The sequence below is a fragment of the Passer domesticus genome, chromosome 15 (genome assembly GCF_036417665.1).
Source record: "Passer domesticus isolate bPasDom1 chromosome 15, bPasDom1.hap1, whole genome shotgun sequence".
NCBI classification, from domain to species: Eukaryota; Metazoa; Chordata; class Aves; order Passeriformes; family Passeridae; genus Passer; species Passer domesticus.
The window spans coordinates 2,183,473-2,208,073 of NC_087488.1; the positions used below are offsets into that span (position 1 = coordinate 2,183,473).

The 24,601-nt window shown below is 58.7% G+C and overlaps 2 protein-coding genes across 9 annotated transcripts; one reads left to right on the top strand and one right to left on the bottom strand.

The window, feature by feature from the left end:
• The first annotated feature begins 454 nt into the window (after nt 1-454).
• Nucleotides 455-20,420, top strand: CCDC78 (coiled-coil domain containing 78). 7 transcript variants are annotated; one of them, XM_064390572.1, is made up of 18 exons: nt 455-3,684; nt 3,914-4,042; nt 4,207-4,293; nt 4,559-4,744; nt 9,288-9,431; nt 9,512-9,562; nt 9,709-9,765; nt 9,867-9,989; nt 10,187-10,275; nt 10,953-11,031; nt 11,437-11,562; nt 12,278-12,489; nt 13,027-13,186; nt 14,125-14,168; nt 15,957-16,023; nt 17,675-17,775; nt 19,501-19,600; nt 19,699-20,420. In XM_064390572.1, exons 1-18 carry the CDS (start codon nt 3,652-3,654, stop codon nt 19,702-19,704), a joined length of 1,794 nt encoding a protein of 597 aa, XP_064246642.1. In that variant the 5' UTR covers nt 455-3,651; the 3' UTR covers nt 19,705-20,420. The 7 variants fall into 7 exon arrangements, 6 of the variants coding, with proteins under 6 accessions (XP_064246642.1, XP_064246641.1, XP_064246640.1 ...); XR_010348184.1 differs by lacking the exon at nt 455-3,684 and having other exon boundaries at nt 3,696-4,042; nt 19,484-19,600; XM_064390570.1 differs by lacking the exon at nt 455-3,684 and having other exon boundaries at nt 3,698-4,042.
• On the bottom strand, nt 20,362-23,120 carry ANTKMT (adenine nucleotide translocase lysine methyltransferase). 2 transcript variants are annotated; one of them, XM_064390583.1, is made up of 5 exons: nt 22,898-23,119; nt 22,695-22,799; nt 22,045-22,185; nt 21,377-21,427; nt 20,362-20,845 (listed from the first exon to the last, which is right to left on the bottom strand). In XM_064390583.1, exons 1-5 carry the CDS (start codon nt 23,093-23,095, stop codon nt 20,657-20,659), a joined length of 684 nt encoding a protein of 227 aa, XP_064246653.1. In that variant the 5' UTR covers nt 23,096-23,119; the 3' UTR covers nt 20,362-20,656. The 2 variants fall into 2 exon arrangements, with proteins under 2 accessions (XP_064246653.1, XP_064246654.1); XM_064390584.1 differs by lacking the exon at nt 22,695-22,799 and having other exon boundaries at nt 22,898-23,120.
• Between the last annotated feature and the right edge of the window lie 1,481 nt (nt 23,121-24,601).

A 24,601-nucleotide genomic window follows, 5' to 3' on the forward strand; every position in this document is an offset into this window, starting at 1 on the left:
GGAGCTCCAGGGATGGCAGTGACTGCCCTGGTGGCCCACGTGGCCACCGTGTCACCAGCACCAGACTGGTTGGACTGGAGAGGTGAGGCCGTCCCCAGGATGTGACTCAGGGTGGTCAGGGCCATTGCTGGAGGCAAAGATGGGGAAATTCCCAGACTCTGAGGTGTGGGGAAGAGGGGCCCTGGGAGCGGGGTTTGGAGGTGCACGGGGCAGGAAGGGCAGGAGGGCAGCGGCTGGCACAGTGGAACTGGAGACAGCACAGGGAAGGGAGGCACGGCCGTGCCTGAGCCACCCTGAGGGCAGTGCCAGGGCGGGCAGGGACGGGGGGTGCTGCTCTCCGTGTGCCATGTCAGCTCTCCGTGTGCCATGTCAGCTCTCCGTGTGCCATGTCAGCTCTCCAGAGCCGGCCCCGAGGGAGCAGCCTGCTGGGATGGGGTGGGAGGGAGCAGAGGGAGCAGAGGGAGCAGAGCTTTCCTCCTGCCCGACATCACAGCCCCACCCCATCCTCCAGCGCCTCCCCGCCTGCCCCATCCCAAATCTCCTCCCAGCCCCGCAGGGAAGCGCCTGGAGGTGTTGGGGGTGACAAAGGGGACGTGGGGTGGCAGTGGGTGCTGGCAGCCTGTAGGACAATACCCTTTTCTGACCCAGGGATGGGGCTACTGAGAGGCGTTTCTGATCTCAAATTTTACATACAAACACCTGTAAACCTTCTGTCAAACCCTAAAAACTCCCTACACATCCGTTTCCCACAGAACCCACAACCAAACCTCCCCTGGGTGCATCACCAGGGTGCTCAGCAGGGCAGGGAGATGTTCCCCCCTGAGCCCCCCAGAGCTCACAAACCCACCCCAGGATGGAGCCCGGGACAGGGCAGACCTGGCCGGGCCAGAGCAGATCCCGAGGGCACCCTGGAGATGGCTGGGGGCTGGAAGAACCTTTCCCGTTCTTCCTGGGGTGGTGAGAGAGGTTCTGCGGCTCCCTCCTCCTCTCCCTTGCCCAGGCTGGGAGAGCTGGGGCTGTCCAGCCTGGACAATTCCCTGTGGCAGCCTGGGGGCTTGGAAAAGTGGCACAGGAAAGCTGTTCCTCAAGGAGAAACGGTGGCGATTTAAACGGAGAGAGGGTGGATTTAGGCTGGGTATAAAGAGAAAATGTGCTGGGGGGGATCGGTGAGTGCCCAGAGGATTCCCCATCCCGGGGCAGCGAGGCTCGGGCACCTCAGGCATCCCGGCTGGCAGCGTGCCCCCCTGGCATCCCGTGTGTCTGTGTGCCCCCCTGGCATCCCGGGATGAACGTGGCAGTCCCGGAGCGGGCTCGGAGCCCCTGTGCTGGCGCTGGAAGCCAGATGGAGCCATCACTGCGCCGAGCCCGTGCGGCTCTGCCAGAGCTGGGGAGGGGCGGCTGCTCCCCCGCTCCGCCGGGGTCCCCTGGGGGGCACGGGGCCGTGTGTGACCCTGGCACGGCTGGCAGGGCTGGCAGGGCTCGGTGCGGGGACTGCCCACCCTGCAGCTCCGTGGGTTTAGGAGCGGTTCCATCCCCCAAAGCCGCGCTCCGGGGCTGGGTTTAAGGGGTACCCGGGTGAAACCCCTCAGGCAGAGCCGGGATTTGGCTCTGTGGGGTTGTGTGCTTTCGTCCGGAGCGGTGGTGGAGATTCAGTGGCACCCCAAAACTTAATTTCTCAGCCCGAATCTGCTTTCTGTGGTGTTGCCCGACACAAAATCTGCGTTGTAGTCCCAGCCCCTGGGAGAAGCGGTCACTGTCGCTCCTGGTGCCGGGAGGGCACCTGGCAGCCGGGTTATTTATTGCACAAATAACGCCGTGTTTGCATATGTTAATTACGTTAATTGCAGCGGGCTCGCTGCGGCTCAGGGAGCAGCCGTGTGATGGGTGCGGCTGATCCCCCCCAAATCAGGGTCTGGGGGTCCGGGACAGCGTCCGGGGGCTGTGGGATGGGGGTGCCCATCCCTGGGGTGCCCGGGTGGGGCTGAGACCCCCGGGGTGCCCTCGGGGAGCGGAGCTGCTGCTCGGCTCCGCCGTGGGCAGGGTGTGAACGCTGGGTGTGAAGAGACTGTGAATTCTCATCAACACTTCCATTACCTTAATAAAATTACTTCAGGTCTGTTAAGCTCTTTTGCAGAAAAACAAGCCGTAATTGCACGGTTTGCTGGCTTCTCCTTCCCCCGACCCCCCGAAGGGCTCAGCCCCCGGCTCCGTGCACCTTCCCTGGGGGTCTGGGCTCTCCTCAGCACCTGGACAGGTGAGGAGCTCTGCTTGCCACGGAGCCCGTCAGGATGGCCCCTCTCCCTCTCATCTGCTGGCTCTGACAGATCCTGAGGAGTTATTCAGAGCTTTGGGCTTTTTTGAACATTATATTGTCAAAGCTTTTTTTCTGTGGGAGACAGATTCTTACCTAAACTCACCCACTCTCCAGAAATAGCAGCAATAATAAGCCTGAAATGAGGAGATAAAGAGCTGGAATTCATTTTAGAATCATGGAAGAGTTTGAGTTGGAAGGGCCCTCTGAAGGTCTCCCAGTCCATCTGATTTCACCCCTGCTCAAGGTTTTCCAGGTTATCCCCTCTGCCCTGCACTCCCTGTTACCCTCACTCTGACCCTGGAGATTCTCCAAACACTTTTGGCTGTGGGATTTGTCCCCTTCCAGCCTGGCAGCTCCCACTTTGGAGCCAGCAGCAGCACCCAGACCAGGCTAATCCAGGCTTGTTTCAGTGCATGCTTTGCTTTAAAACATTATTTTTCCACACAGCAACTCTGGTGTGAAGGGATGAATTGGGAAAAGTCTTTGCTGCACCACAACTCAGAGATCCTGGGACCTCTGGAGCAGCTCTTTGGCAGGGGAGGTTCAAGGACTGCAGGGATCAAGAGGAAGTTTCCTGGAAGAAAATCAAATACTATGGGATGGGCGTGGAGCAGGTGGTTGGATTAGTGGGTTAATTATTGAGTTAATCAGCCCTGGAAATCATGGAATGGTTGGGGTGGGAAGGGACCTTAAAACCCATTCAGTTCCCCCCCTGCCATGGCAGGGACACCTTCCCCTGTCCCAGGCTGCTCCAAGCCCTGCCCAGCCTGGCCCTGGGCACTGCCAGGGATCCAGGGGCAGCCACAGCTGCTCTGGGCACCCTGTGCCAGGGCCTGCCCACCCTCCCAGGGAACAATTCCTGCCCAATATCCCATCCAGCCCTGCTCTTTATTAATTCTAAATTTCTCCTCTATTACTTTAAAATCTCCCCCCTTGTCCTATCACTGTCAGCCCCTGTAAAAAGTCCCTCTCCCTCTTTCCTGTCAGCCCCTAGAGCACTGGAATATCCCTGCACTGGAGCTGGAAGCCATCCCTGCAGCCAGGGTTGGGAAGGGTCCGTGCAGGGGCTGGTACCCCCTCCCTGCCTGCCCGGGCTGTTCCTGAGCTGCTCGCTCCAGTCTCTGCTGTGGGCCGAGCTGGGAGCACAGAATCCTCCTGGGAAGTGCCAGTGCTCTCCCTCCAGCAGCTCCCAGGGCTGGCAGCTTTGGAGCCACCTTAAAATCCAGGTGGAAGCCTCTGGCAACCAGAGTTGGTAGCAACAGCACTGGATCTCCTTAGAGATCCCTCCTGGGCTTCTCCGTCGCTGCCTGCCCAGCCCGAGCAGAGCCCCTGAGCACATGGACCTTGGGATCATTGCAGAGAATGAGAGTGTGAGTATTCTGACAGAGCGCCTCGCTGCCCGAAAATCCAGCTGTGAATTTCTGCAGCCCCTCCCCAGCTCCTGCCAGCAGCACTGTGCCAAGGGAATCCTAACCACGGGGAGAAATGGCTGCTGGAAAGGCTGGCTGGGATCTGTCCAGGCTCTGCAGAGCTCCTCCAGCAGCAGGGTGGGCTGGGGCAGGGGGAGAGGAGGGCCCTGCAGCTGCTCTGTGCCTCCAGGGGCAGCTGGAGGACAGGAGCCAGGAGATGCACCAGCCTGGAGACCCGCGGGAGGAGATGGGGAAACTGCCTGGCTCCAGGACAGGCTTCCCAGCCAGGATGGTCCTCAGTGAGGAGGAAAAACTGAAGGTAAAACTTTGGGAGTTGGAGAGAACTGAGCTGTGATGGCCAGTAGATCCCCAGTGGGAAATCTGGGGGGAATTCCTCCTTCTGGAGGGGGGTGCTGTGTTGTGCTCAAACATCACCCTGGCCTCAGAATCCAACCATGGCTTCACCGAGTTTGTCTCTCCCAGATTTCCAAAGACCTCGTGGATCTGCAGATCGAGACAAACAAAATGAAGGAGCGTTATGAGACCGAGAACTTCCAGCTGAAAACGATGGTACCCAATTTGGGAACTGCCCGTTTCAGCCCTGCCAGTGCTTCCCCCAGCTCTGCAGCCCCAATTCAGCCCTGCCAGTGCTTCCCCCAGCTCTGCAGCCCCAATTCAGCCCTGCCAGTGCTTCCCCCAGCTCTGCAGCCCCTAGCACACCCACCCTTCCCCTGCCCTCTCCTCCGGGCTTCCGAGGGAGCTGGATTCCCTCGGCAGCCAGCCCCGGGAGCTCGGGATGCTCCCTGGCGGTGCTCTCTGAGCTCTGCCCGTGCAGATGCGGGCTCTGCAGCGGCGGCTGCAGCAGCTGGAGCTGGAGCAGGGCAGCGCCGGGCTCAGCGAGGAGCGGGATTCCCTGCGGGAGCGCCTGCGCCGCCTGGAGAGCAGCCGGCAGGAGCTGGGCGAGGAGTTCATCATCCTCAAGAGCAACTACCTGGCCCTCGGCAGGGAGCTGGACAAGGAGGTGAGAGAGGCTGCAGGGCTCATCCCAGAGCTCGTGCCAGGGGTTATTCCACAGATCCAGCTCAGATCCCGCTGTGCAGGGGCCTTGCTTGGCTTTCGTTTGTGCATCCCGACCACAGCTCAGCTCTGGGGAGGCTTCTCATGCAGTTGTACAAATGTTCTTGTTGAGGGACTTCTTAAAGGTCACCAAGTCCACAAAAAACATCCAGTGCCACCCCTGCCATGGGCAGGGACACTTCCCACCATCCCAGGCTGCTCCAAGCCCTGCCCAGCCTGGCCTTGGGCACTGCCAGGGATCCAGGGGCAGCCACAGCTGCTCTGGGCACCCTGTGCCAGGGCCTGCCCACCCTCACAGGGAACAATTCCTGCCCAATATCCCATCCAGCCCTGCCCTCTGGCAGTGGGAGCCATTCCCTGTGTCCTGTCCCTCCATGCCTTGTCCCCAGTCCCTCTGCAGCTCTCCTGGAGCCCTTTAGGCCCTGGCAGGGGCTCTGAGGTGTCCCTGGAGCCTTCTCCTCTGCAGGTGAGCACCCCCAGCTCTGCCAGCCTGGCTCCAGAGCAGAGGGGCTCCCCTGGACTCTCTCCAGCAGCTCCAGGTCCTGCTGCTGTTGGCCCCAGGGCTGGGGCAGCTCTGCAGGTGGGGTCTCACCTGAGGGGGCAGAGGGGCAGAATCCCCCCTCCTGCTGCCCACACTGGGGCTCAGCCCAACCCAGGGGGCTCAGGGTCCCAGCACACACGGCCAGGACATGTCCAGCCTCTGAGCTGGGACAGGCACAGCCTGGCCGTGGGATTGTCCCCGGGGATTTGATGTAAGACAGCTCCTTCCCACAGGGCCTGCAGACCTGCCCGGGCGGTGGCGACAGGGCTGGGGACAGGGCTGGGGACAGAATTGAGGACAGGGCTGGGGACAGAAATGAGGACAGGGCTGGGGACAGAGCTCGGGACAGAACTGAGGACAGGGCTGGGGCCAGGGCAGTGCCGAGCCGCTGTCCCCGGCCCCGCGGGCAGAGCCCTGCCGCTCCCCGCTCCCGCGGCGCTGCCCGGGGGTCACGGCGGGGCTGCCCGGGGCCGCTCCCCCGGCGCTGCCAGCGCGCTTTGTTTCCCTTTTTTCTGCTTGGCTTGCGCAGCCCGCACGTGAACGGATTGGAGCCGCTCTCATTTCGGGCGGCGGGAAGGGGCCTGGCAGCTCTGAGGTCGACAAGTTCATAAAAACACCGAATTCAAGCGAGTTTCTGATGGTTCCTTGAGAGACAGACCCCTTCCCGCTGACTGCTAGCTCAGCAGTGATTGACCAGAGCCTTTTGGACCCAGATTTGTGTATTTCTTTGGCTGCTTCAATAGCCCTTCCTCTGTCCCCTCCTCTCCCCCCTGCCGCTTCTGCTCCTTTTTGAAGGGGATGCAATGAGTGACGCGCTCCTGCTCCCTCCCTCCCCCAGCAGATATTTGGCTGCCTCGGCTCGCTGACCTGGTTTTCCATGGCGAGCCGTGCTGGGAAGATGTGAGCAGGAATGCTGCTCCGCTGCAGTGTGCCCGGATGGGCTCTGGCAGAGCAGGACAATGGTCACCCGCGATTTAGGGACCTCGGGGAGCGATCGTTTGTCTCCCAGAAGCTGCGAAATGGGGATTTCTCACAAGGAGGGATCGCGATCCCGCTGCGGCCCGAGGCAGAGCCGCTCTGCTCCCGGCCGTGCCGGGCTCAGGGAGGAACAGCTCAGCCATCAGCACTCTCAGCTGCTTCTTGTCCCCAAGGGGGTGCAGTGTGTTTGTCAAAAGCTGGATTTGCAGGCAGCTGACATCTCTAAGTGATGCGTTTAGCAGGGTAGAGGTAATATCACACAGTTTCACATGGATCCTGGGATGGTTCAGAGGGTGAAGGCACGTGGGTTCAGTTCTGTGCCAGATAGCATCCTGAGGAACCACAGAGTCGAGGAATGCTTTGGGGTGGAAGGGACTTTAAAACCCATCCCATTCCACCCCTGCCACGGGACCCCTTCCCCCAGGCCAGGTTGCTCCAAGAAGTGCTGAAGCGGGGCCAGAAGCCAGAGGTGAATTCCTTGGATGCCCTCCATATGCCGAGGAGTTTATCCCAGTTCCTTGGCTCCGACTCCCAAAAATCCCTGCCTGAAGCCAGCGAGGCTCCGACTTGGCAGCCCGGGGCTTGTCGCGACATGGGCCTCTTGCTCATTATGTTCCCAGTGCGGACTTTCCCAAAGGAAATGGGAAAAGCAGCCTGCGGTTCTGCCCCCTCCCCTTCCCGGCGCTCTTCTGGGGGAGACAATGAACCTTTTACACATTCCCAATTACAAGTGCCACTTGTGACCTTGCCAATATGTTGTCATGGCTGCTTGGCGCTGCAGGAGCAGCTCGGCGAGCTCATTCACGGCCCCTCGGCCGGGAGCAGCGGAGCCTCCGGGTTGCGGCGGCTCCTTTGTCCGCGGGCTCCGCGCCTGCCCGGCCGCGGAGCGGCCCTGCCCGGCCTTGGGAAGCGCCCCGCAGGAGATGCCAGGCGGGCACTCGGTGCCTGTTTTCTGACTCGCTGTAAATTCTTCCTTTTCAAGGCTCTGACCTTTCCTCGCTCTGCGTTTCCTTCTCCTTTTGTCCCCCCGGCTCGCGGCGGCAGCCCCCGAGGGGACCCAGGCTGCTCTGGGTTCCACACCGGGGTTTTCCCTGGAGCCACGCCAGCCTCGGGGGCTCAGGAAAGGCAGCGAAGCCCAACTCAAACCGGGGACTGTCCCTTTTTTTTCGGCTAAACCGGTCCTTGTGACCCCCGCGATCAAACTGTCAGGGCTGACAGCTGCGGATGGATGGCGCGGGCCGGGGAACAAGCGGAGCTGTCTCTGCGGAGCTGTCAGGTTCCACAGCTGTGGATCTCACCTCTTTGTCAGCTTCCTTTCTCCTCGCTCTCCCCCAGCCCACCCCGTGCTATCTTTTGATAAGCTATTCTCTCCACGGATGACTCAGATGACCTCTGCCTGCCATCCTCCCGATTCACTGCCATGGTAACAATTACTCAAGCTTGTGCCCAGCCATAAACCCCATCAGAGCTTTGTTATCTACACAGAAACCCTCCTGGGAGACATGAATTCCCCCAGCGTTCCCTCCAGATCACCTGGAACGGAGCTTTGCTCCTTCAGATCCTCTTTATCTTTTGGAAATGTGTCACTTCACAGCAGCACCGCTCTGAACGCTGCCTACAGCGGGCTGTGGGCTGCTGCTGGGAGGCTCCAAACCCAGCTGGGAATGGGACATCTGGAGAGGGGGAGGGAGGGATGGAGGGATGGATGGATGGATGGATGGATGGATGGATGGATGGATGGATGGAGGGATGGATGATGGATGGATGATGGATGGATGATGGATGGATGGATGGATGGATGGATGGATGGATGGATGATGGATGGATGGATGGATGGATGGATGGATGGATGGATGGAGGGATGGATGATGGATGGATGGATGATGGATGGATGGATGGATGGATGGATGGATGGATGGATGGATGGATGATGGATGAGGGATGGATGGATGGATGGATGATGGATGGATGGATGGATGAGGGATGGATGATGGATGAGGGATGGATGGATGGATGATGGATGGATGGAGGGATGATGGATGGATGGATGGATGATGGATGGATGGATGGATGGATGATGGATGATGGATGGATGATGGATGGATGGATGGATGGATGGATGGATGGATGGATGGATGATGGATGGATGGATGGATGAGGGATGGATGGATGGATGGATGATGGATGGAGGATGGATGGATGGATGGATGGATGGATGGATGGATGGATGGATGATGGATGGATGATGGATGGATGATGGATGGATGATGGATGGATGGATGGATGGATGGATGGATGGATGGATGGATGGATGATGGATGGATGGATGGATGGATGATGGATGATGGATGGATGGATGGATGGATGATGGATGGATGGATGGATGGATGGATGGATGATGGATGGATGATGGATGGATGGATGATGGATGGATGGATGGATGGATGGATGGATGGATGATGGATGGATGGATGATGGATGGATGAGGGATGGATGGATGGATGGATGGATGATGGATGGATCCATGGATGGATGGATGGATCCATGGAGGGATGGAGAAGACTTGGCCCTTCTTGCCCTGTGGAGCCCAGCACTGCTCAAAGCTGATCCATGGGGAAGGACGTTCCTGAAGTGCTGGGAAGCTGAACAGAGGGTGCAGGGTGGGGGCGAGGAGGGAGCTGGAGCCTGCAGAGGTGGTGGCAGAGCTGTGCCAGGGCTGGCACTGAGGTCTGGATTTGAGTGTGGGATGTGCAGAGGGATAACATTCCCTGGGAACAACCTTGCTGCCTGGCAGTGCATTCCATGAGAAGCAGAAAATCGCCAGGATCTTTGGATATAGGAGACAGAACTAAAATTCAATCTTGATTTGAGGAGGGGGTGCCTGCCTGGAGCACACACCAGGAGCAGCAGGGATGTGCTGACCAGAGGGGGATTTCAGAAGTTCTCTCCTTCTTGTTTGACCTTGCAGGCGATGAGGAATGAGGAGCTGACCCAGGAGCTGCTCAGCCTGGCCAAAAAGAGCAGCCTCCCCCCTGGCATGGCCCATCAATCCTCCCCAGGGCTGGGAAGAGGGAGAGCAGCAGGACAGCCCCGCTCTGCTCAGAGGGGGAAGGTGAGGGACTGTCTGCCCTTCCACCAGCCCCTCGGAGAGCAGGGATCCACCAGGCCCCTTCTTCTCTCTCCCCAAACCAGCCCGAGGATGCAGCTGCCCCTGAACACGAGCAGCAGGAGCTGGAAAGAAACGTGAGTGTGAGGGGCTCTGCTGCAGGATCCTTGGGAAGCAGAGGGGATTGATTCCAACTGCGGCTGGCACCTCCTGCTGCTGACTTGAGTTTTGTGGATCAGCTGATGCCTTGAATCATTTTAAATCCTTTTTTTAAACCCCGCAGTTGCAAAACGAGACAGGAATAACTCCAGATGTGCAGGCAGAGCTGAGGAGGGCAGAGGTGATTCCCTGGGTCCATGCCCTGGCAGGGGGAACACAGACAGGAGCTTAGAAGCCAAGAAGTGCAAAGGAGAATTTTTTCCCTTCTTTCTCACACTTGAGAAATCTGGGGGTGATGAAGCACCCAAAACTGAGAGCACAGAGATGGTCCCTGCCTCCTCCCCATCTGCAGCCCTTGCAGAACCAGCCTGGGCTCCGCCACCGGCTCCTGCTGGGAATCTCAACGTGAGCGTTTCCCTGGGGAGGGTGACACATGTGTAACTCCACGTGCCCTGGCTGTGCACCAGCCCCTCCCAGTCAAAGCAGTCCTTCCCCCAGCATGGCACTGCTCAGCTGGACAAGTGCTCAGCTCGAGGTTCTCCTCACTTTGTCCTCTCTTCACTCAGCCTTCTGCCTCCTCTTCCTCTTCGTTTGTCCCTCAGTTGCTTGGAAACCAGGATCACATAAAAGTGGAGCTGGAAAAACTGAAGAAAACGTATGCTGAGCAGCAGCAGAAGCTGGAGGAGCGAGTGTGAGTGTCCCTCTGCTTGGCCAGGTGTTTGTGGGACTGGATTTGACCCATGGGAGCAGGAGAGGAGGCAGCCTGCCTTTGGGGGGGACAGGAAGGAATGAGGCCTGGAAGGAAAACCTGATTTTTCAAGGCTCTTCAGAGCTGTCAGATGGAAGTTGGTGGTGTTCAGGGACACCTTGAAAATCCACTGTCTGTGACACACAGCAAACTGTGACATCCCAGAGATTAATCCAGCCCAGCCCTTACCCACAGAGTGGATTTTCCATCACCTTGGAATGGGGTTAATGTCCCAGGAAAGGCTGCCCCAGCAGGAATGCTACAGACTCAACCCTCTGAGCTGTGGAGGATGTTCATCTTTGGTGGGGAGAGATTTTGTGGCACAGGTTTACACACACATTTGGAGGCTGGCAGCTGCTGCTGGGAGATTTCTGTCATTCCAAAGTGATTTTCTTCCCAAAGCTGCCTGTGTTGGACCTGTGGAGAATCACAGAACCCCAGCATGGGTTGGGTTGGGAGGGACCCTAAAGCCCATCTCATTCCACCCCTTGCCATGGTCAGGGACACCTTCCAATACCCCAGGCTGTTCCAAGCCCATCCAGCCTGGCCTCGGACCCTTGCAGGGATGGAGAAGGAGTTCGGGCAGTTCAAACAAACCCGTTTTCCCGCTGTGTGTCCAGGCTGGCGCTGGGGAAGGAGCTGCAGGAGGTGAAGGGAGCGACGGGGGCCGGCGGGCAGGGGCAGGCGGAGCGAGCAGCGGTGAGCCCGGGCTGCCACCAGCCCTCCCCCGGGGCTGGGAGCCTTCCATCCAGGTGCTCCAGCACCGCTCCCTCTGCAGGGAGCTTGTCACACCGAGGTTGTCCCCGTGCAGTTTCTCCTGCACGTGGTGGAAGTGCTGCTTGCAAAGCTGGTGGGAGGAATTTTGCTCACTGGTTTGCAGAAGGAGTTGGTGGAATCACCGGGGTGGGGGGTGGCAAATGACAGAAAGTAGCAGGGGAATAGGGATTGTAAACATTTCCAGTGGGTTCGTGTGGAAATCCAGGACCTTCCCAGCTCCAGTGAAGCCAGATGTCTGGAAATGAAGCCCCTCAGCTCTTAGAAGTGTCTCAGCTCCCGCTCCCCGGCCGGAGGAGCAGGCCAGCAGGATTTCTGTTTGTGTGCCAGGTGCTGCTCACGTCCCAGGGCCAGCTCCAGGAGGTGGAGGCGGAGAACTCGCGGCTGCAGCTGCAGCTGAAGGAGCTGAACGAGGAATATCGCTCCCGGCTGGCGCAGCACGCCCGGGACCTGGCAGTGGGTACCCAGCCCTCCTGGCCCGGGGGGTGCCACAGAACCATGGAATAGCCACAGTGGGAAGGGACCCACAGAGAGCACAGACCTCTGCACAGACCCCCAGCAACCCCACCCTGGGCATCCCTGAGATCATTGTCCAAACCCTCCTGGAGCTCTGGCAGCCTCGGGCTGTGCCCATTCCCTGGGGAGCCTGGGCAGTGCCAGCACCCTCTGGGGAAGAACCTTTCCCTGATATCCAACTTGACCCTGCCCTGGCACAGCTCCAGCCGTTCCCTCAGGTGTCTCCATACTGGCACCCTCCTCTTGTAGGCTGCTGCCAATAAATTAGAGTAATTACATAAAGAAAGGGTTTTTTAAATCCCTGTTATCTGACCAAGAAAAGTCCCAGCAGAAGCTCACCCATAATTTTGCATGGCCATACAGGAAATCTGTATTGGGGAGTGCCATAGAACCATAGAATAGGTTGGAAGGGACTTTAAAGATCATCCAGTGCCACCCCCTGCCATGGGCAGGGACACTTTCCACTGAACATGTGATTCCTGGCCCTGCCCAGCCTGGCCTTGGGCACTGCCAGGGATCCAGGGGCAGCCACAGCTGCTCTGGGCACCCTGTGCCGGGGCCTGCCCACCCTCCTGGGGAGCAATCCCTTCCCCATATCCCCTCTAACCCAGCGGGAAGCCATTCCCCCTGGATTTCCCTCTCTGTGCATTTACAGAACTACATGGACAGCAAACCCAGCAGCGTGACAGGACACGGCAAAGCCCCAGCTGGCCACGCTGCCATGAAGAACTTTGTGGACAGGATGCTCAGGGACATCCGGGCTTCCTACAAGTGCCGGGAAGAGCAGCTGGCTCGGGCAGCCCGGGCCTACAGGAAACGCATGAAGGACTTGGCCAAGAAGCACGAGAACCTGCTGATTGCCTACGGGTAAACCTCAGGCACCTCCTCCTTAGGGCCAGGTGGAAAAGCCCCACAGCAGCCGTGCCCTGCCCCGGGAGGAGGCGAGCACGGCTCCCGGGTGGAGCTCAGGGTCTGGAGGCACGTTTGTCTCCCTGCTCCTGGCAACCCAGCATCAAGCTGCCTCCAGCTGCACGTCAGGGTGCTCTGGACCCCATGGAGCTGCTTTGCACATATGTTCCTCCCACTTGAAGCGCAGGGTGAGAGATTGATCCCGCGGTGGATGGTGTGGAAATGCAGAGGTACCACAAATAGCTCCACCTCCCAGCCCGTCCCTGCAGCGCTCTCAGCTCTCTCGGCAGCTTGGGCTGTGGGAAGCAGCAGAAATACTTGTGGTAAAGAGCCACAAATAGCTCTAGGACAAGCTCCCCTCAGAAACTTCCCCACTTTTCCTTTGCAGGCGGCCAGAAGCAGCAGGTCCCAGTGAGTGGCACCCTGAGGAGCAGCAGGGCTGCTCGGTGGTGTCCCCAGAAGGGCGGGCAGGGACTGACCCCGTGCTGCTTTCAGGCTGCAGCGGGAGCAGATCCGGTCCCTGGGCTGCAGTACCGTGGACTGTGGCCCTGCCGAGCTCCACTTGTCCATCCCAGAGCCTGAGCTGCTGCCAAGCAGCTCCCGGGAGCTGGCCCGGCTGCGGGAGCAGAAGGCAAAGCTGGAGATGCAGCTGCAGGTAGGGAGGGGAGAGAGCTGGCCTTGCTGGGAAGAGTTCCATGAGCCCCTTCCTTGAGGCATTTGTAGGACTGGTTGGGTTGGAAAAGCCCTCTCAGATCATCCAGTCCAGCCATTCCCCAGCACTGCCAAGGCCACCACTGAGCTGTGTCCCCAAGGGCCACATCCATGCTCTCCCTGAGGGTTTGCCATGCCTGGGGCACAGGCAGGGGACACAACAGTCATCCCCATGTGACAGAATGATGGAATCATGGAATGGTTTGGGTTGGAAGGGGCCTAAAGCTCATCTTGTTCCAACCCTGCCATGGCAGGGACACCTTCCACTGTCCCAGGTGGGTCCAAGCCCCATCCAACCCAGCCTTGGGCACTGCCAGGGATGGGGAAATGTCCTCCCATTGGGCAAATGTGGGTCTTGATTTGCACAGGATGCATTTATTTAAAAATTCAGAGGATGGGAGACCTGAAACCTTCAGATTGTACAGCCCATGGTTTCCTTGCCGTGGCACTGGTGGCTGTGGGAGTGCTGGGACAGCTTGTGCCACTTCCAAGGGGCCTTACAGAAAAGAGGGAAAATGTCTTTTTACGTGTGCAGACAGTGAAAGGACAAAAGGAATGGATTTAAACTAAAAGAGGAGACATCTAGGTTGGATGTAAGGAAGGAATTGTTCCCTGTGAGGGTGGGCAGGCCCTGGCACAGGGTGCCCAGAGCAGCTGTGGCTGCCCCTGGATCCCTGGCAGTGCCCAAGGCCAGGCTGGGCAGGGCTGGGAGCAGCCTGGGACAGTGGGAGGTGTCCCTGCCATGGCAGGGGTGGGATGGGATGAGCCTTAAAGCCCCTTCCAGCCTCACCCATTCCATGGCAGGATTTCTCTGAGAGTGGCAGGATCTGGGATTGCAGTGGGTTCGTGTTTACAGGAATTCTGTTCTCCCTTTGCCTCCAGAAAAGCCTGAAAGGAGCCTCTGCCTTCCCAGCACCTCCGGAGCAGTAAGTGCTGTTTCTTTCTTGGGATATCTGCCATTCCACATTCCCATGGCTGTGTGGATTGAGGGATCTTTTTTTGCCTGGCTGGAGGCAGCAATAGGCAGGGAAAGGGAGCTGCTGGGCCTGCTCTGGGAAGAAGAGGCAGCTGTCCCCTCTTCCTGCAGGAAGATTTGGTCACTGGGCCTTGATCCAAGAAAGCTCTTAAGCACATATTTGATTTAATCATGTTTTTAGCCCCACTGACCTCTTTAAAAGCTGAAGTTAAGCACACGCCCAAGTGCTTTGGTGGATCACAACGTGAGAGAGGCCTGTGAGACACCACCAGTTTGGGATGGTCCCGTTTTTCCTCCTTCCCAGTGCAGGAGTTTGTCTGGAATCCTTTGCTGGCACTGTGCTGACACCTCCCAGGCTTCCCAGCTGTCCTGGGTGACTCCCTAAACCAGGACACCAACAAACCCTGAAATTGCTAAATTTTGATGGGTCTCTTCCCCCTGCTCCATTACCCTGCAAAACTCAACCAGCTATAGCTGTGGAGGGGTGGAACAAAGCACAGGAGAAACCTGAGCTGGGCTTTTCCAGCTCTCTAAAAGACGTGGTCACCTAGAAAACATGTCAGCTATTCCATTAGCTGGATGCCAGCACTGAGGAGTGGGTGAGTGCCAGAGCCCCTGGCTCTGGAGGGGTGTCTCAGGCACAAGCCTGAGCCTCAACCAGCCTCTGCCACGTGCTCCACACTGAAAATAGCAGTGCTCCGTGAGTAAATGCAGCAGTTTGGGCAGACAGCACAGGAGCAGGGCAGGCAAAGTCCAGAACCTGAATTTCAGTGATGCATCTCATCATTTGGGGTTTTTTAACTGCCAGTTCTGCTGGGTTAACCCGTGTGCTGTTACCTGGCTCCCCAGCTGCAGACAGGAGCAGCTCCAGCTCCTGCTGCCTCTGCCAGGGCTGGGCTGGGCTGGCAGGCACCAGAGCCCAGCTCTGGCTCTCCCTGGGGGTTACCAGCTGCACCAGTGCCCTGCTGGTCCTTCCCTTCTCCTCGGGCTCCCACAGGAGCCCAGCTTGGTGCTGGAGGAACTGGGGGGAGCACAGTGCACTCCTGCCTCCACGCAGCCCAGTTCCCCCAGCACCTGCCGTGACTGGGATTCTCCTCCCGAGGCTGGCACGGGGTGGGAAGGGCTTGCAGACAGCTCAGCTGTCCTGCTGCTCGGTGTCCTGGCTCCCAGCAGGGCCAGCAGCAGCCTTGGCACTGAGGGCTCCATCACAGCCACCCTGAGGGGCAGCTCCAGGGCTCTTTGCCTTGCTGTGCCTTGGACTGCCCCGGGCTGTGGCTGGGGATCACCTAAGGACACAATCAAGAATGTTCTTCCAGTGTTAAACTACATAAAGAGGAAGGGGAAATGTCATTCTGTCATTACTTTTTACTAAAAAGTTTTATCTTGGGTAAGGCTTTTTTATATGTAGAAGGAAAATATTCCAGACTTCTGGAAAGAGACAAGTTGGAAAGTGTGGTGGACGACATGACAGCAGAGCTCTGAGTGATGGTCAGGAGGGTCAGCAAACCTTGCTTTGACCTGTGTAACCTCATGTTCCACAGGCACAGGGCCAGGCTGTGGGCAGGGCTGTGGCTGCCCGCTGCTGCTGCCTGCCCTGAGGAGGTTTGGGCACGGGGAGAGGGAAGGTTCTGGTTCTGGGGGTCGTGGTGGGATGGGCTCTGGCTGTGTGGAGCTGTGTGATCCGTGCAGGGCTGGGTTTGGTGTCTGGGCACCACCCACATGAACTCCTCTGTCGCAGGCAGCTGGATGAGGAGGGCTGGGCAGAGCTCAGGAGGAGGCTCCGGGAATTCACACTCAACACCCAGGTAAAGCTCTGGCACAGCCCGCTGGAGGCCAGGCTGATCTCTCACCCACAGCAGGGATGTGCTGCCTCAGCCCCTGCCCTGGGGCTGCTCCAGCCTGGAGGGGGGAACTTCCATGGAGTCACAGAACGTCCTGACTGGGAGAGACCCCCAGGGATCATCCAGCCCAGCTCCTGTCCCTGCACAGACCCCCCAACAATCCCACCCTGGGCATCCCTGAGAGCATTGTCCAAACCCTCCTGGAGCCCTGGCAGCCTCGGGGCTGTGCCCATTCCCTGGGGATCACTCTCCATGGAGCCTTGCTGAGGCTCACCCCTCCAAGCAATGCTGGCAGGTCCCAGCTGCTGGGGGCTCCAGGCTTTACTGTCCCTGCTCCTAAAGCAAGGAGAGCAGCCCCTGGTCACTCCTGCCCACGTTTCAGAAAAAGCATTTTGGCATCTCTGGAATAAACTGGGGCTGATTGCTGCCCTGTGCTGGCACTGCTGGGACACCTCCAGTCCTGGGGGCAGTTTTGGGCCACTCAAGAAAAGAAGGACACTGAGGGGCTGGAGGGGGTCATGGGAAGGGAACAGAGCTGGGAAGGGGCTGGAGCACCAGGAGGGGCTGAGGGAGCTGGGAAGGGGCTCAGACTGGAGAGAAGGAGGCTCAGGGGGGACCTTGTGGCTCTGCACAACTCCTGACAGGAGGGGACAGCCGGGGGGGTCGGGCTGTGCTCCCTGGGAACAGGGACAGGAGGAGAGGGAACGGCCCCAAGCTGTGCCAGGGGAGGTTTAGGTTGGATATTGGGAGAATTTCTCCATGGAAAGGGTGGTCAGGCACTGGCACAGCTGCACAGGGCAGTGGTGGGGTCACCACCCCTGAAGGGATTTATAGGACACATGGATGTGGCACTTGGGGACATGGGTCAGTGGTGGCCTTGGTAGTGTCAGGTTAACACCTGGATTCTAGTGGGCTTTTCCAACCAATTCACACAATTCCACAGTTTTTTGATTCTATTCAACCTGGTTCTAGTTTAGGCTGAATCTGAATCAGCTTCCCAGCCTGGTTCCTGCTGCCTGCAGGGATATCCACTTCCATGTCCTGCCCTTCCCTGTCCACAGCAACCTGAGGGAGTGCTCCACCATTCCCTGGGATGTAAAGCTCATTCCCTGGGATGTAAAGCTCACTCCCTGGGATGTGAAGCTCACTCCCTGGGGATGTAAAGCTCACTCCCTGGGATGTAAAGCTCACTCCCTGGGGAATTAAAGCTCATTCCCTGGGGATGTAAATCTCATTCCCTGGGATGTAAAGCTCACTCCCTGGGATGTAAAGATCATTCCCTGGGATGTAAAGCTCATTCCCTGGGATGTAAAGATCATTCCCTGGGATGTAAATCTCACTCCCTGGGATGTAAAGCTCACTCCCTGGGATGTAAAGCTCACTCCCTGGGATGTGAAGCTCACTCCCTGGGATGTAAAGCTCACTCCCTGGGATGTAAAGCTCCACACCTGCATAGGGCCTATCTCTGTGGCCAAAAGAAAAGAGATGTCATGGTGGAGAGGCTGGACTGGTGGGGAAGTGTTCAGAAGGTCGGACTCATCATCCCTGAGCAACATCAATCCCATGGCACAGATGTCTTTTTTCCACATTTTCTCCATGTTCTGTGCCCCTGCAGGAGCACCTGGAGCAGCAGAGAAGCCAGCTGCTGGCTCGGGCTGTGGGGGCAGAGGAGCAGGTGTTGGAGCTGCAGGGGTACATCGACCAGCACCTTGCCAGGTGAGAGGGGATCCCTCTCCAGGCTTGGTGCCAGCGCTGTCCCCGTGCCCACTGCCAGCCCTGCCACAGCCTGCCAGCACAGCCCATGTCCCACTGCTCCTCCAGCTGTGCAGGCAGCTGCCACCACCTCTTGTGCCACGGGGCAGCAGGACAGACACACCTCACACACCACAGGCGTCCTTCCCTGCGTGCTCACCCATCCTTGGGAGGAATCACAGTCACAGATTGGGTTGGAAGTGACACAAACAGCCCCCCTGCCATGGGCAGGGACACCTTCCACTGTCCCAGGCTGCTCCAAGCCCTGCCCAGCCTGGCCTTGGGCACTGCCAGGGATCCAGGGGCAGCCACAGCTGCTCTGGGCACCCTGTGCCAGGGCCTGCCCACCCTCATAGGGAACAATTCCTTCCCAATATCCCATCCAGCCCTGCCCTCTGCCAGTCTAAAGCCATTCCCCATGCCCTGCCACTTTATGCCATTTTCCAAAGTCCTCCCCCCACTCTCTTGGAGCCCCTTCAAGCACTGGAAGGTGCTCTAAGGTTTCCCTGTAACCTTCACTGGAACCTAAAATCTAAAGCCTAAAACCTTCAAAGTTCTTTTATTCACAGGTTCTAACCCAAGTCGTCCCAGCTGCCCTGACCTGTGTTCCCCTCTCCCTGGCTCATCCTGCTCTGGGCAGGGAGAGCAGCAGGGGAGGGAGAGGACAAGGAGGGCAGGTGTGTCAGGGGCTGATCCCCTGCTCCTGCCGTGCCCCCAGCCGTGGGCTGGGTCAGGCTCTGCCCTCACCTGGCACAGCCCATGAATGCCCATTCTCTGGGAAAGGCCATGGGATCTGCGTGCCAGGCTCGGCTCCTGGCATGGCTCACTGCCCGGGGACTGTGAGGGGTGACAGTGGCACTTCCACTGCTCATGGTCATTGGGGACAGTGGCACTTCCACTGCTCATGGTCATTGGGGACAGTGGCACTTCCCACTGCTCATTGTCATTGGGGACAGTGGCACTTCCACTGCTCATTGTCATTGGGGACAGTGGCACTTCCACTGCTCATGGTGAGGAGTGACAGTGGCACTTCCACACTGCTCATGGTGAGGGTGACAGTGGCACTTCCACTGCTCATGGTCATTGGTGACAGTGGCACTTCCACTGCTCATGGTGAGGAGTGACAGTGGCACTTCCACTGCTTATGGTCATTGGTGACAGTGGCACTTCCACTGCTCATTGTCATTGGGGACAGTGGCACTTCCCACTGCTCATTGTCATTGGTGACAGTGGCACTTCCACTGCTCATGGTCATTGGTGACAGTGGCACTTCCACTGCTCATTGTCATTGGGGACAGTGGCACTTCCCACTGCTCATTGTCATTGGTGACAGTGGCACTTCCACTGCTCATGGTCATTGGTGACAGTGGCACTTCCACTGCTCATGGTGAGGAGTGACAGTGGCACTTCCACTGCTCATGGTCATTGGTGACAGTGGCACTTCCACTGCTCATTGTCATTGGGGACAGTGGCACTTCCACTGCTCATGGTGAGGAGTGACAGTGGCACTTCCACACTGCTCATGGTGAGGGTGACAGTGGCACTTCCACTGCTCATGGTCATTGGTGACAGTGGCACTTCCACTGCTCATGGTGAGGAGTGACAGTGGCACTTCCACTGCTCATGGTGAGGGTGACAGTGGCACTTCCACTGCTCATGGTGAGGGTGACAGTGGCACTTCCCCTGCAGGTACAAGCAGGAGATCCTGCGGCTGAGGAACGCTGGGGGCAGCGAGGTGCCCGCAGTGCCCCGTGCCAGCCACGAGCCAGCGCAGCCCCAGCCTTGGGAGGTCAGTGTTCATGGAGTGCCAGGCAAGGATCCCTCTCGGGCTGGGAGGTGGGAACAGCGAGAGAAACCATGTGGGTGTTTCTGCTCTTAAATTCACAGGAGTAAACGAGACCAGACCACGGCGTCTGTCTGTACCCGCCAGGCTGCAGGAATTCTCTCTTCCCTGAGCACCCCTCGGACACAGGGCAGGATCCCAGGCAGCTCTTCACTGCTGGGCTGCACGGACAGGTTCCTGCTCCTGCTGGAACATTTTTTCCTGGATGAGACCTGGAGCTGGACCAAGGGCTGCTCCTGCCTCGCTCCCCTCACCCCTGAGACAGAGCCAAGGCTGGCTCAGACCAGGATTTGTTTGGGCTTAGACAAAGGGATGAGCTGCTCTTTTACTGGGAGGGTGGTGAAAGGCTGCCCAGAGCAGCCCTGGATCCCTGGCAGTGCCCAGGGCCAGGCTGGGCAGGACTTGGAGCAGCCTGGAAGGTGCCCCTGCCATGGCAGGGATGAAACAAGAGCAGCATCAAGGTCCCTTCCAACCCAACCCATTCTATGGTTCTGTGATTCTGTGGTGGGAAAACCCCATTTTCCTCTGGGTTTGAATGGAAAATAGAATATTATATTGACAAGCAGGGCCAAACTGATCCTGCACAGAGATGAGCTGGAAAAGATGGCAGAGCAAAGCCCAAGTCCAGGAGCAGCAGCTGCTCCAGCTCCAGGACCATCCAGCAGCTCAAAGACAAAGCAAAAACCTCAGAGGAATAATCAACCAAAACTTTAAAGTTTTTAATTTAAAACTTAAACTGAAATAAAGCAGCAATCATCCAAAAAGAGGCACTGGAGCGTCATCCCTTCAATCCTGCGTTAATCCCAGGATTTCCAGGTCTGATTCCCTCCTCCCTTGCTTTGCTCACACTCTGGAAAAATGAAGATCCGCCACCCTGCAAGTCCCCAGGGCAAATGCTGGCCAAGCACTTCTGTCCTGAGTGAGCCAAGGGCTGGAGTGGCTCTGACCCTTAAGGCCAGGCTTAAGGAGGCTGCTGTTAACCCGGGCTTAACGAGGCTGGGGTCAGAGCCGGCTCTGCTGGGCGCTGCCCTGCACCTCCCGCCGCACCTCCTTGATGTCGTAGGCCCAGACCTGGTCCAGGCCCTGGCCCAGGGTGCTGCTGGGGCTCCAGCTGGGGAAGGGGTAGCGTCCCGCCACCACCCGCGCGTCGTCGGGCAGCTCTGCCAGGAGCTTGCTGGCCAAGGGAGGCTTCTGGGGAGAGACACAGCCGGGACAGGCAGCCTTAGCACACGGTCACACAGTGGCAGTGCCACCAGGGACCGTGGGGCAGCTCCTGGGACATCGACCCTTCAGAGCTGAGGGCTGCTACTGGCCCTGGGTGAGGCTGGGACTTGGAGCAAGCCATGAGCAACAGGACAAAGGAACAGCCTCAAGTGGCACCAGGGCAGGCTTGGGTTGGATATTGGGAGAATTCCTTCATGGAAAGGGTGGTCAGGCACTGGCACAGCTGCCCAGGGCAGTGGTGGAGTCACCATCCCTGCAGGGCTTTAACGTGGATGTGGCACTTGGGGACACGACTCATTGCTGGGGGAATGGCAGCAATCCATCCCAGAGGGATTTTCCAACCTCCATGATTCCATAAATCCAAATGCTGTGTGGCACCAAACCACTGAGCCACAGGGATGTCCACCTGGCCTTACCCATGCCAGACCCCCTCTGTTTCCCAGGACAAGCCCCCTCGGGCTGGCCCAGAAGAACTCGGGGTGTGAGGGGCTGACTCACCACGCTGGGGGCCAGGAACACGATCACGTTGTGGCAGTCTGAGAGATTCACCTGAACACACAAGGAAAAGGGGAATAACGAGCAGCAGGCAGAGCAGGAACAACTGTGTGAGTGTCCAAACCTTGTGGGTGATCTCTGGAACCTTGCAGGGAGCAAAGGTGCCACAAAAGATGTGGGATGGGGAAGTGTGGGTGTGAAAGCAGCATCTCTTGGGAAACACCTGCCTCCAGCACCATCCCAGACCCACATTCCCTGATGGATTCTCTCTGCTCAGGCTGCAAATACCTCATGGCAGCCTGAGAAGCTCATGTCTGCAGGTGAGCCTGTCAGCAGCACCCAGACCTCTCCTCAGAGCTGCTCCAAGCAGCAGAACTGGCCATGGGCTGCCCCAGCTGGCATTCCCTGGACAGGAGGATGGATTTCCCCCTCCCACCTGGCATTCCCTGGAAAGGAGGATGGATTTCCACCTCCCACCTGGCATTCCCTGGAAAGGAGGATGGATTTCCACCTCCCACCTGGCATTCCCTGGAAAGGAGGATGGATTTCCACCTCTCAGGAGCAGTGTGGGATGGGGAAGGAGCAAGCAGCCATCAGCAAATCCATCCTGGAGAGGCAAACAGAGCTCTGGCCCTGCCCTGAGCGCATCCAGACCCTCGGGATGCTGTTACCTTCCACAGATCCTTCTTCAGGAAGGAGATCTTCCCGTGGTACCCAGCCTTCCAGGCACGGTAGTTGGCCAGGCACAGCAGCCAGGGGTTGAGCTCATAGCCCAGGGCTGGCCTCAGCCCCTGCTTGTAAGCCTCGAGCACCTGGAGGGGGAGAGAGGGGGGCTGAAAGCCAAAGCACCTCGGTGCTGAGGGCAGGATTTGGGTGGGCAGGGGCTGCTGCCCACCCCACTCACCCCATCCTGCTGGCTCAGGGCAGGGTGAGCTCGGAGCTCAGCACCACCCACTCCCTCATTCCCACCCTGCTCCCTGCACGTGTCCTTCAGAGCTGCCAAAGATCACCTACGGCCATCTAGAGCCACCCTGGACCACCTGGGGCTGCCTAGAACCACCTGGGGCTGTTCAGAGCCACCGAGGACCATGCTGGGTCACCTAGGACCACCAAGGTCACCAAGGGACACCCAGGACAATCGAGAACCACCTACAGCTGTCTAACACCATCGAGGACCCTCTGGGACCACGGGGGATGGTCCTGCACCGTAGCCAGGAGGATCAGCAGACACACAGCCAGAAGCCAGGCAGCAGCAGGGCGGGGGTCTCCCCTCCACCCTCCCGTGCAGCCCCCCTGACACCCCAAGCCCCCCGAGCCTTACGAGCCGTCCATCTCCGGAGCCCAGATCCACGGTCTTGCCGGCGCGGCCCCGCAGCAGCGCCAGGGTGTTGGCCACCTGCCGGGGGCTGGAGGGCTGGTAGGGCACCTGGGGGGCACAGCGGGTCAGGGGGCAGGGCTGGGGGCAGGGGCAGGGCTGGGGGTGCCGGGGCAGGGCTGGGGGTGCCGGGGCAGGGCTGGGGGTACCTGCAGGCGCAGCGGGACGCGGCGGAAGCCGGGCATCAGCAGCACGGCCCAGGTGGCCCACACGGCCGCCCCGCTAGCCACGGCCAGCGCCAGCAGCCCCCGGCCGCCCAGCGCGCCCCCGGGCCGCGCCCAGCTCGGCTCGCCCGGCTCGCCCGGCTCCCAGCCCGGCTCCAGCGCCGCATCCCAGCCCGGCTCCATGGCCGCCGGAAGGGGAGGGAGCACGGCCCCAGCCTTCCGCCGGGAGCGGCCCCGGACACCGGGACACCGGGACACCGGGACACCGGGACACCGGGACACCGGGACACCGGGACACCGGGACACGGGGTGGACACGGCGGGGACACCGGGACACCGGGACACGGGGAGGGCACGGGAGTGACACGGCCCCGGGGCTGCAGGAGAGGCAGAACTCGGCGTGGTTGTGTGCGAGTGTGCACAGCGGGGTGTGTGTGATAAGAGCTCTGTGTGTGTGTGTCTGTGTGTGTGTGTGTGTGTGTGTGTGTGTGTGTGTGTGTGTGTGTGTGTGTGTGATAACAGCTCTGTGTGTCTCTGTGTGTTTGTGCAGAGCTGTTTTTGCTCCAGGGCAGTTCTGCACGGTTGGTGTGCAGAACTGCCCTGGTGTTGGGTGGAGCTGTGAGTGGTGGATGGCTGTGCACTGCTGTGTGTGTGTCTGTGTCTGTCTGTGCAGGCTGTGCACGGCTGTTGTGTGCAGGGGTGTGCTGCTGTGTGCTGAGCACGATGGGCTGTGTGTGCTGGGGAACAGCTCTGTGTGTGTGCACAGTGTGTGTGTGTGTGTGTACAGTGTGTGTGTGTGTGTGCACAGTGTGTGTGCACAGTGTGTGTGTGTGTGTGTGTGCACAGTGTGTGTGTGTGCACAGTGTGTGTTCTGGGGAACAGCTCTGTGTGTGTGCACAGTGTGTGTGTGTGTCTGTGTGCACAGTGTGTGCAGTGTGTGTGTGCACAGTGTGTGTGTGTGTCTGTGTGCACAGTGTGTGCAGTGTGTGTGTGCACAGTGTGTGTGTGTGTCTGTGTGCACAGTGTGTGCAGTGTGTGTGTGCACAGTGTGTGTGTGTGTGCACAGTGTGTGTGTGCACAGTGTGTGTGTGTGTGTGTGCACAGTGTGTGTGTGTGTGCACAGTGTGTGTGTGCACAGTGTGTGTGTGTGTGTGTGCACAGTGTGTGTGTGCACAGTGTGTGTGTGCACAGTGTGTGTGTGTGTGTGTGTGTGTGTGTGCATGCACAGTGTGTGTGCATGCACAGTGTGTGTGTGTGTGCACAGTGTGTGTGTGTGTATGTGCACAGTGTGTGTGTGCACAGTGTGTGTGTGTGTGTGTGTGTGTGCACAGTGTGTGTGTGCACAGTGTGTGTGTGTGTGTGTGTGTGTGTGTGCACAGTGTGTATGTGTGCACAGTGTGTGTGTGTGTGTGCATGCACAGTGTGTGTGCATGCACAGTGTGTGTGTGTGTGTGTGTGCACAGTGTGTGTGTGTGCACAGTGTGTGTGTGTGCACAGTGTGTGTGTGTGTGTACAGTGTGTGTGTGTGCACAGTGTGTGTGTGTGTGTACAGTGTGTGTGTGTGTGTGTGTGTGCACAGTGTGTGTGTGTGTGTGTGCATGCACAGTGTGTGTTTGTGCACAGTGTGTGTTTGTGCACAGTGTGTGTGTGCACAGTGTGTGTGTGTGCACAGTGTGTGTGTGTGCACAGT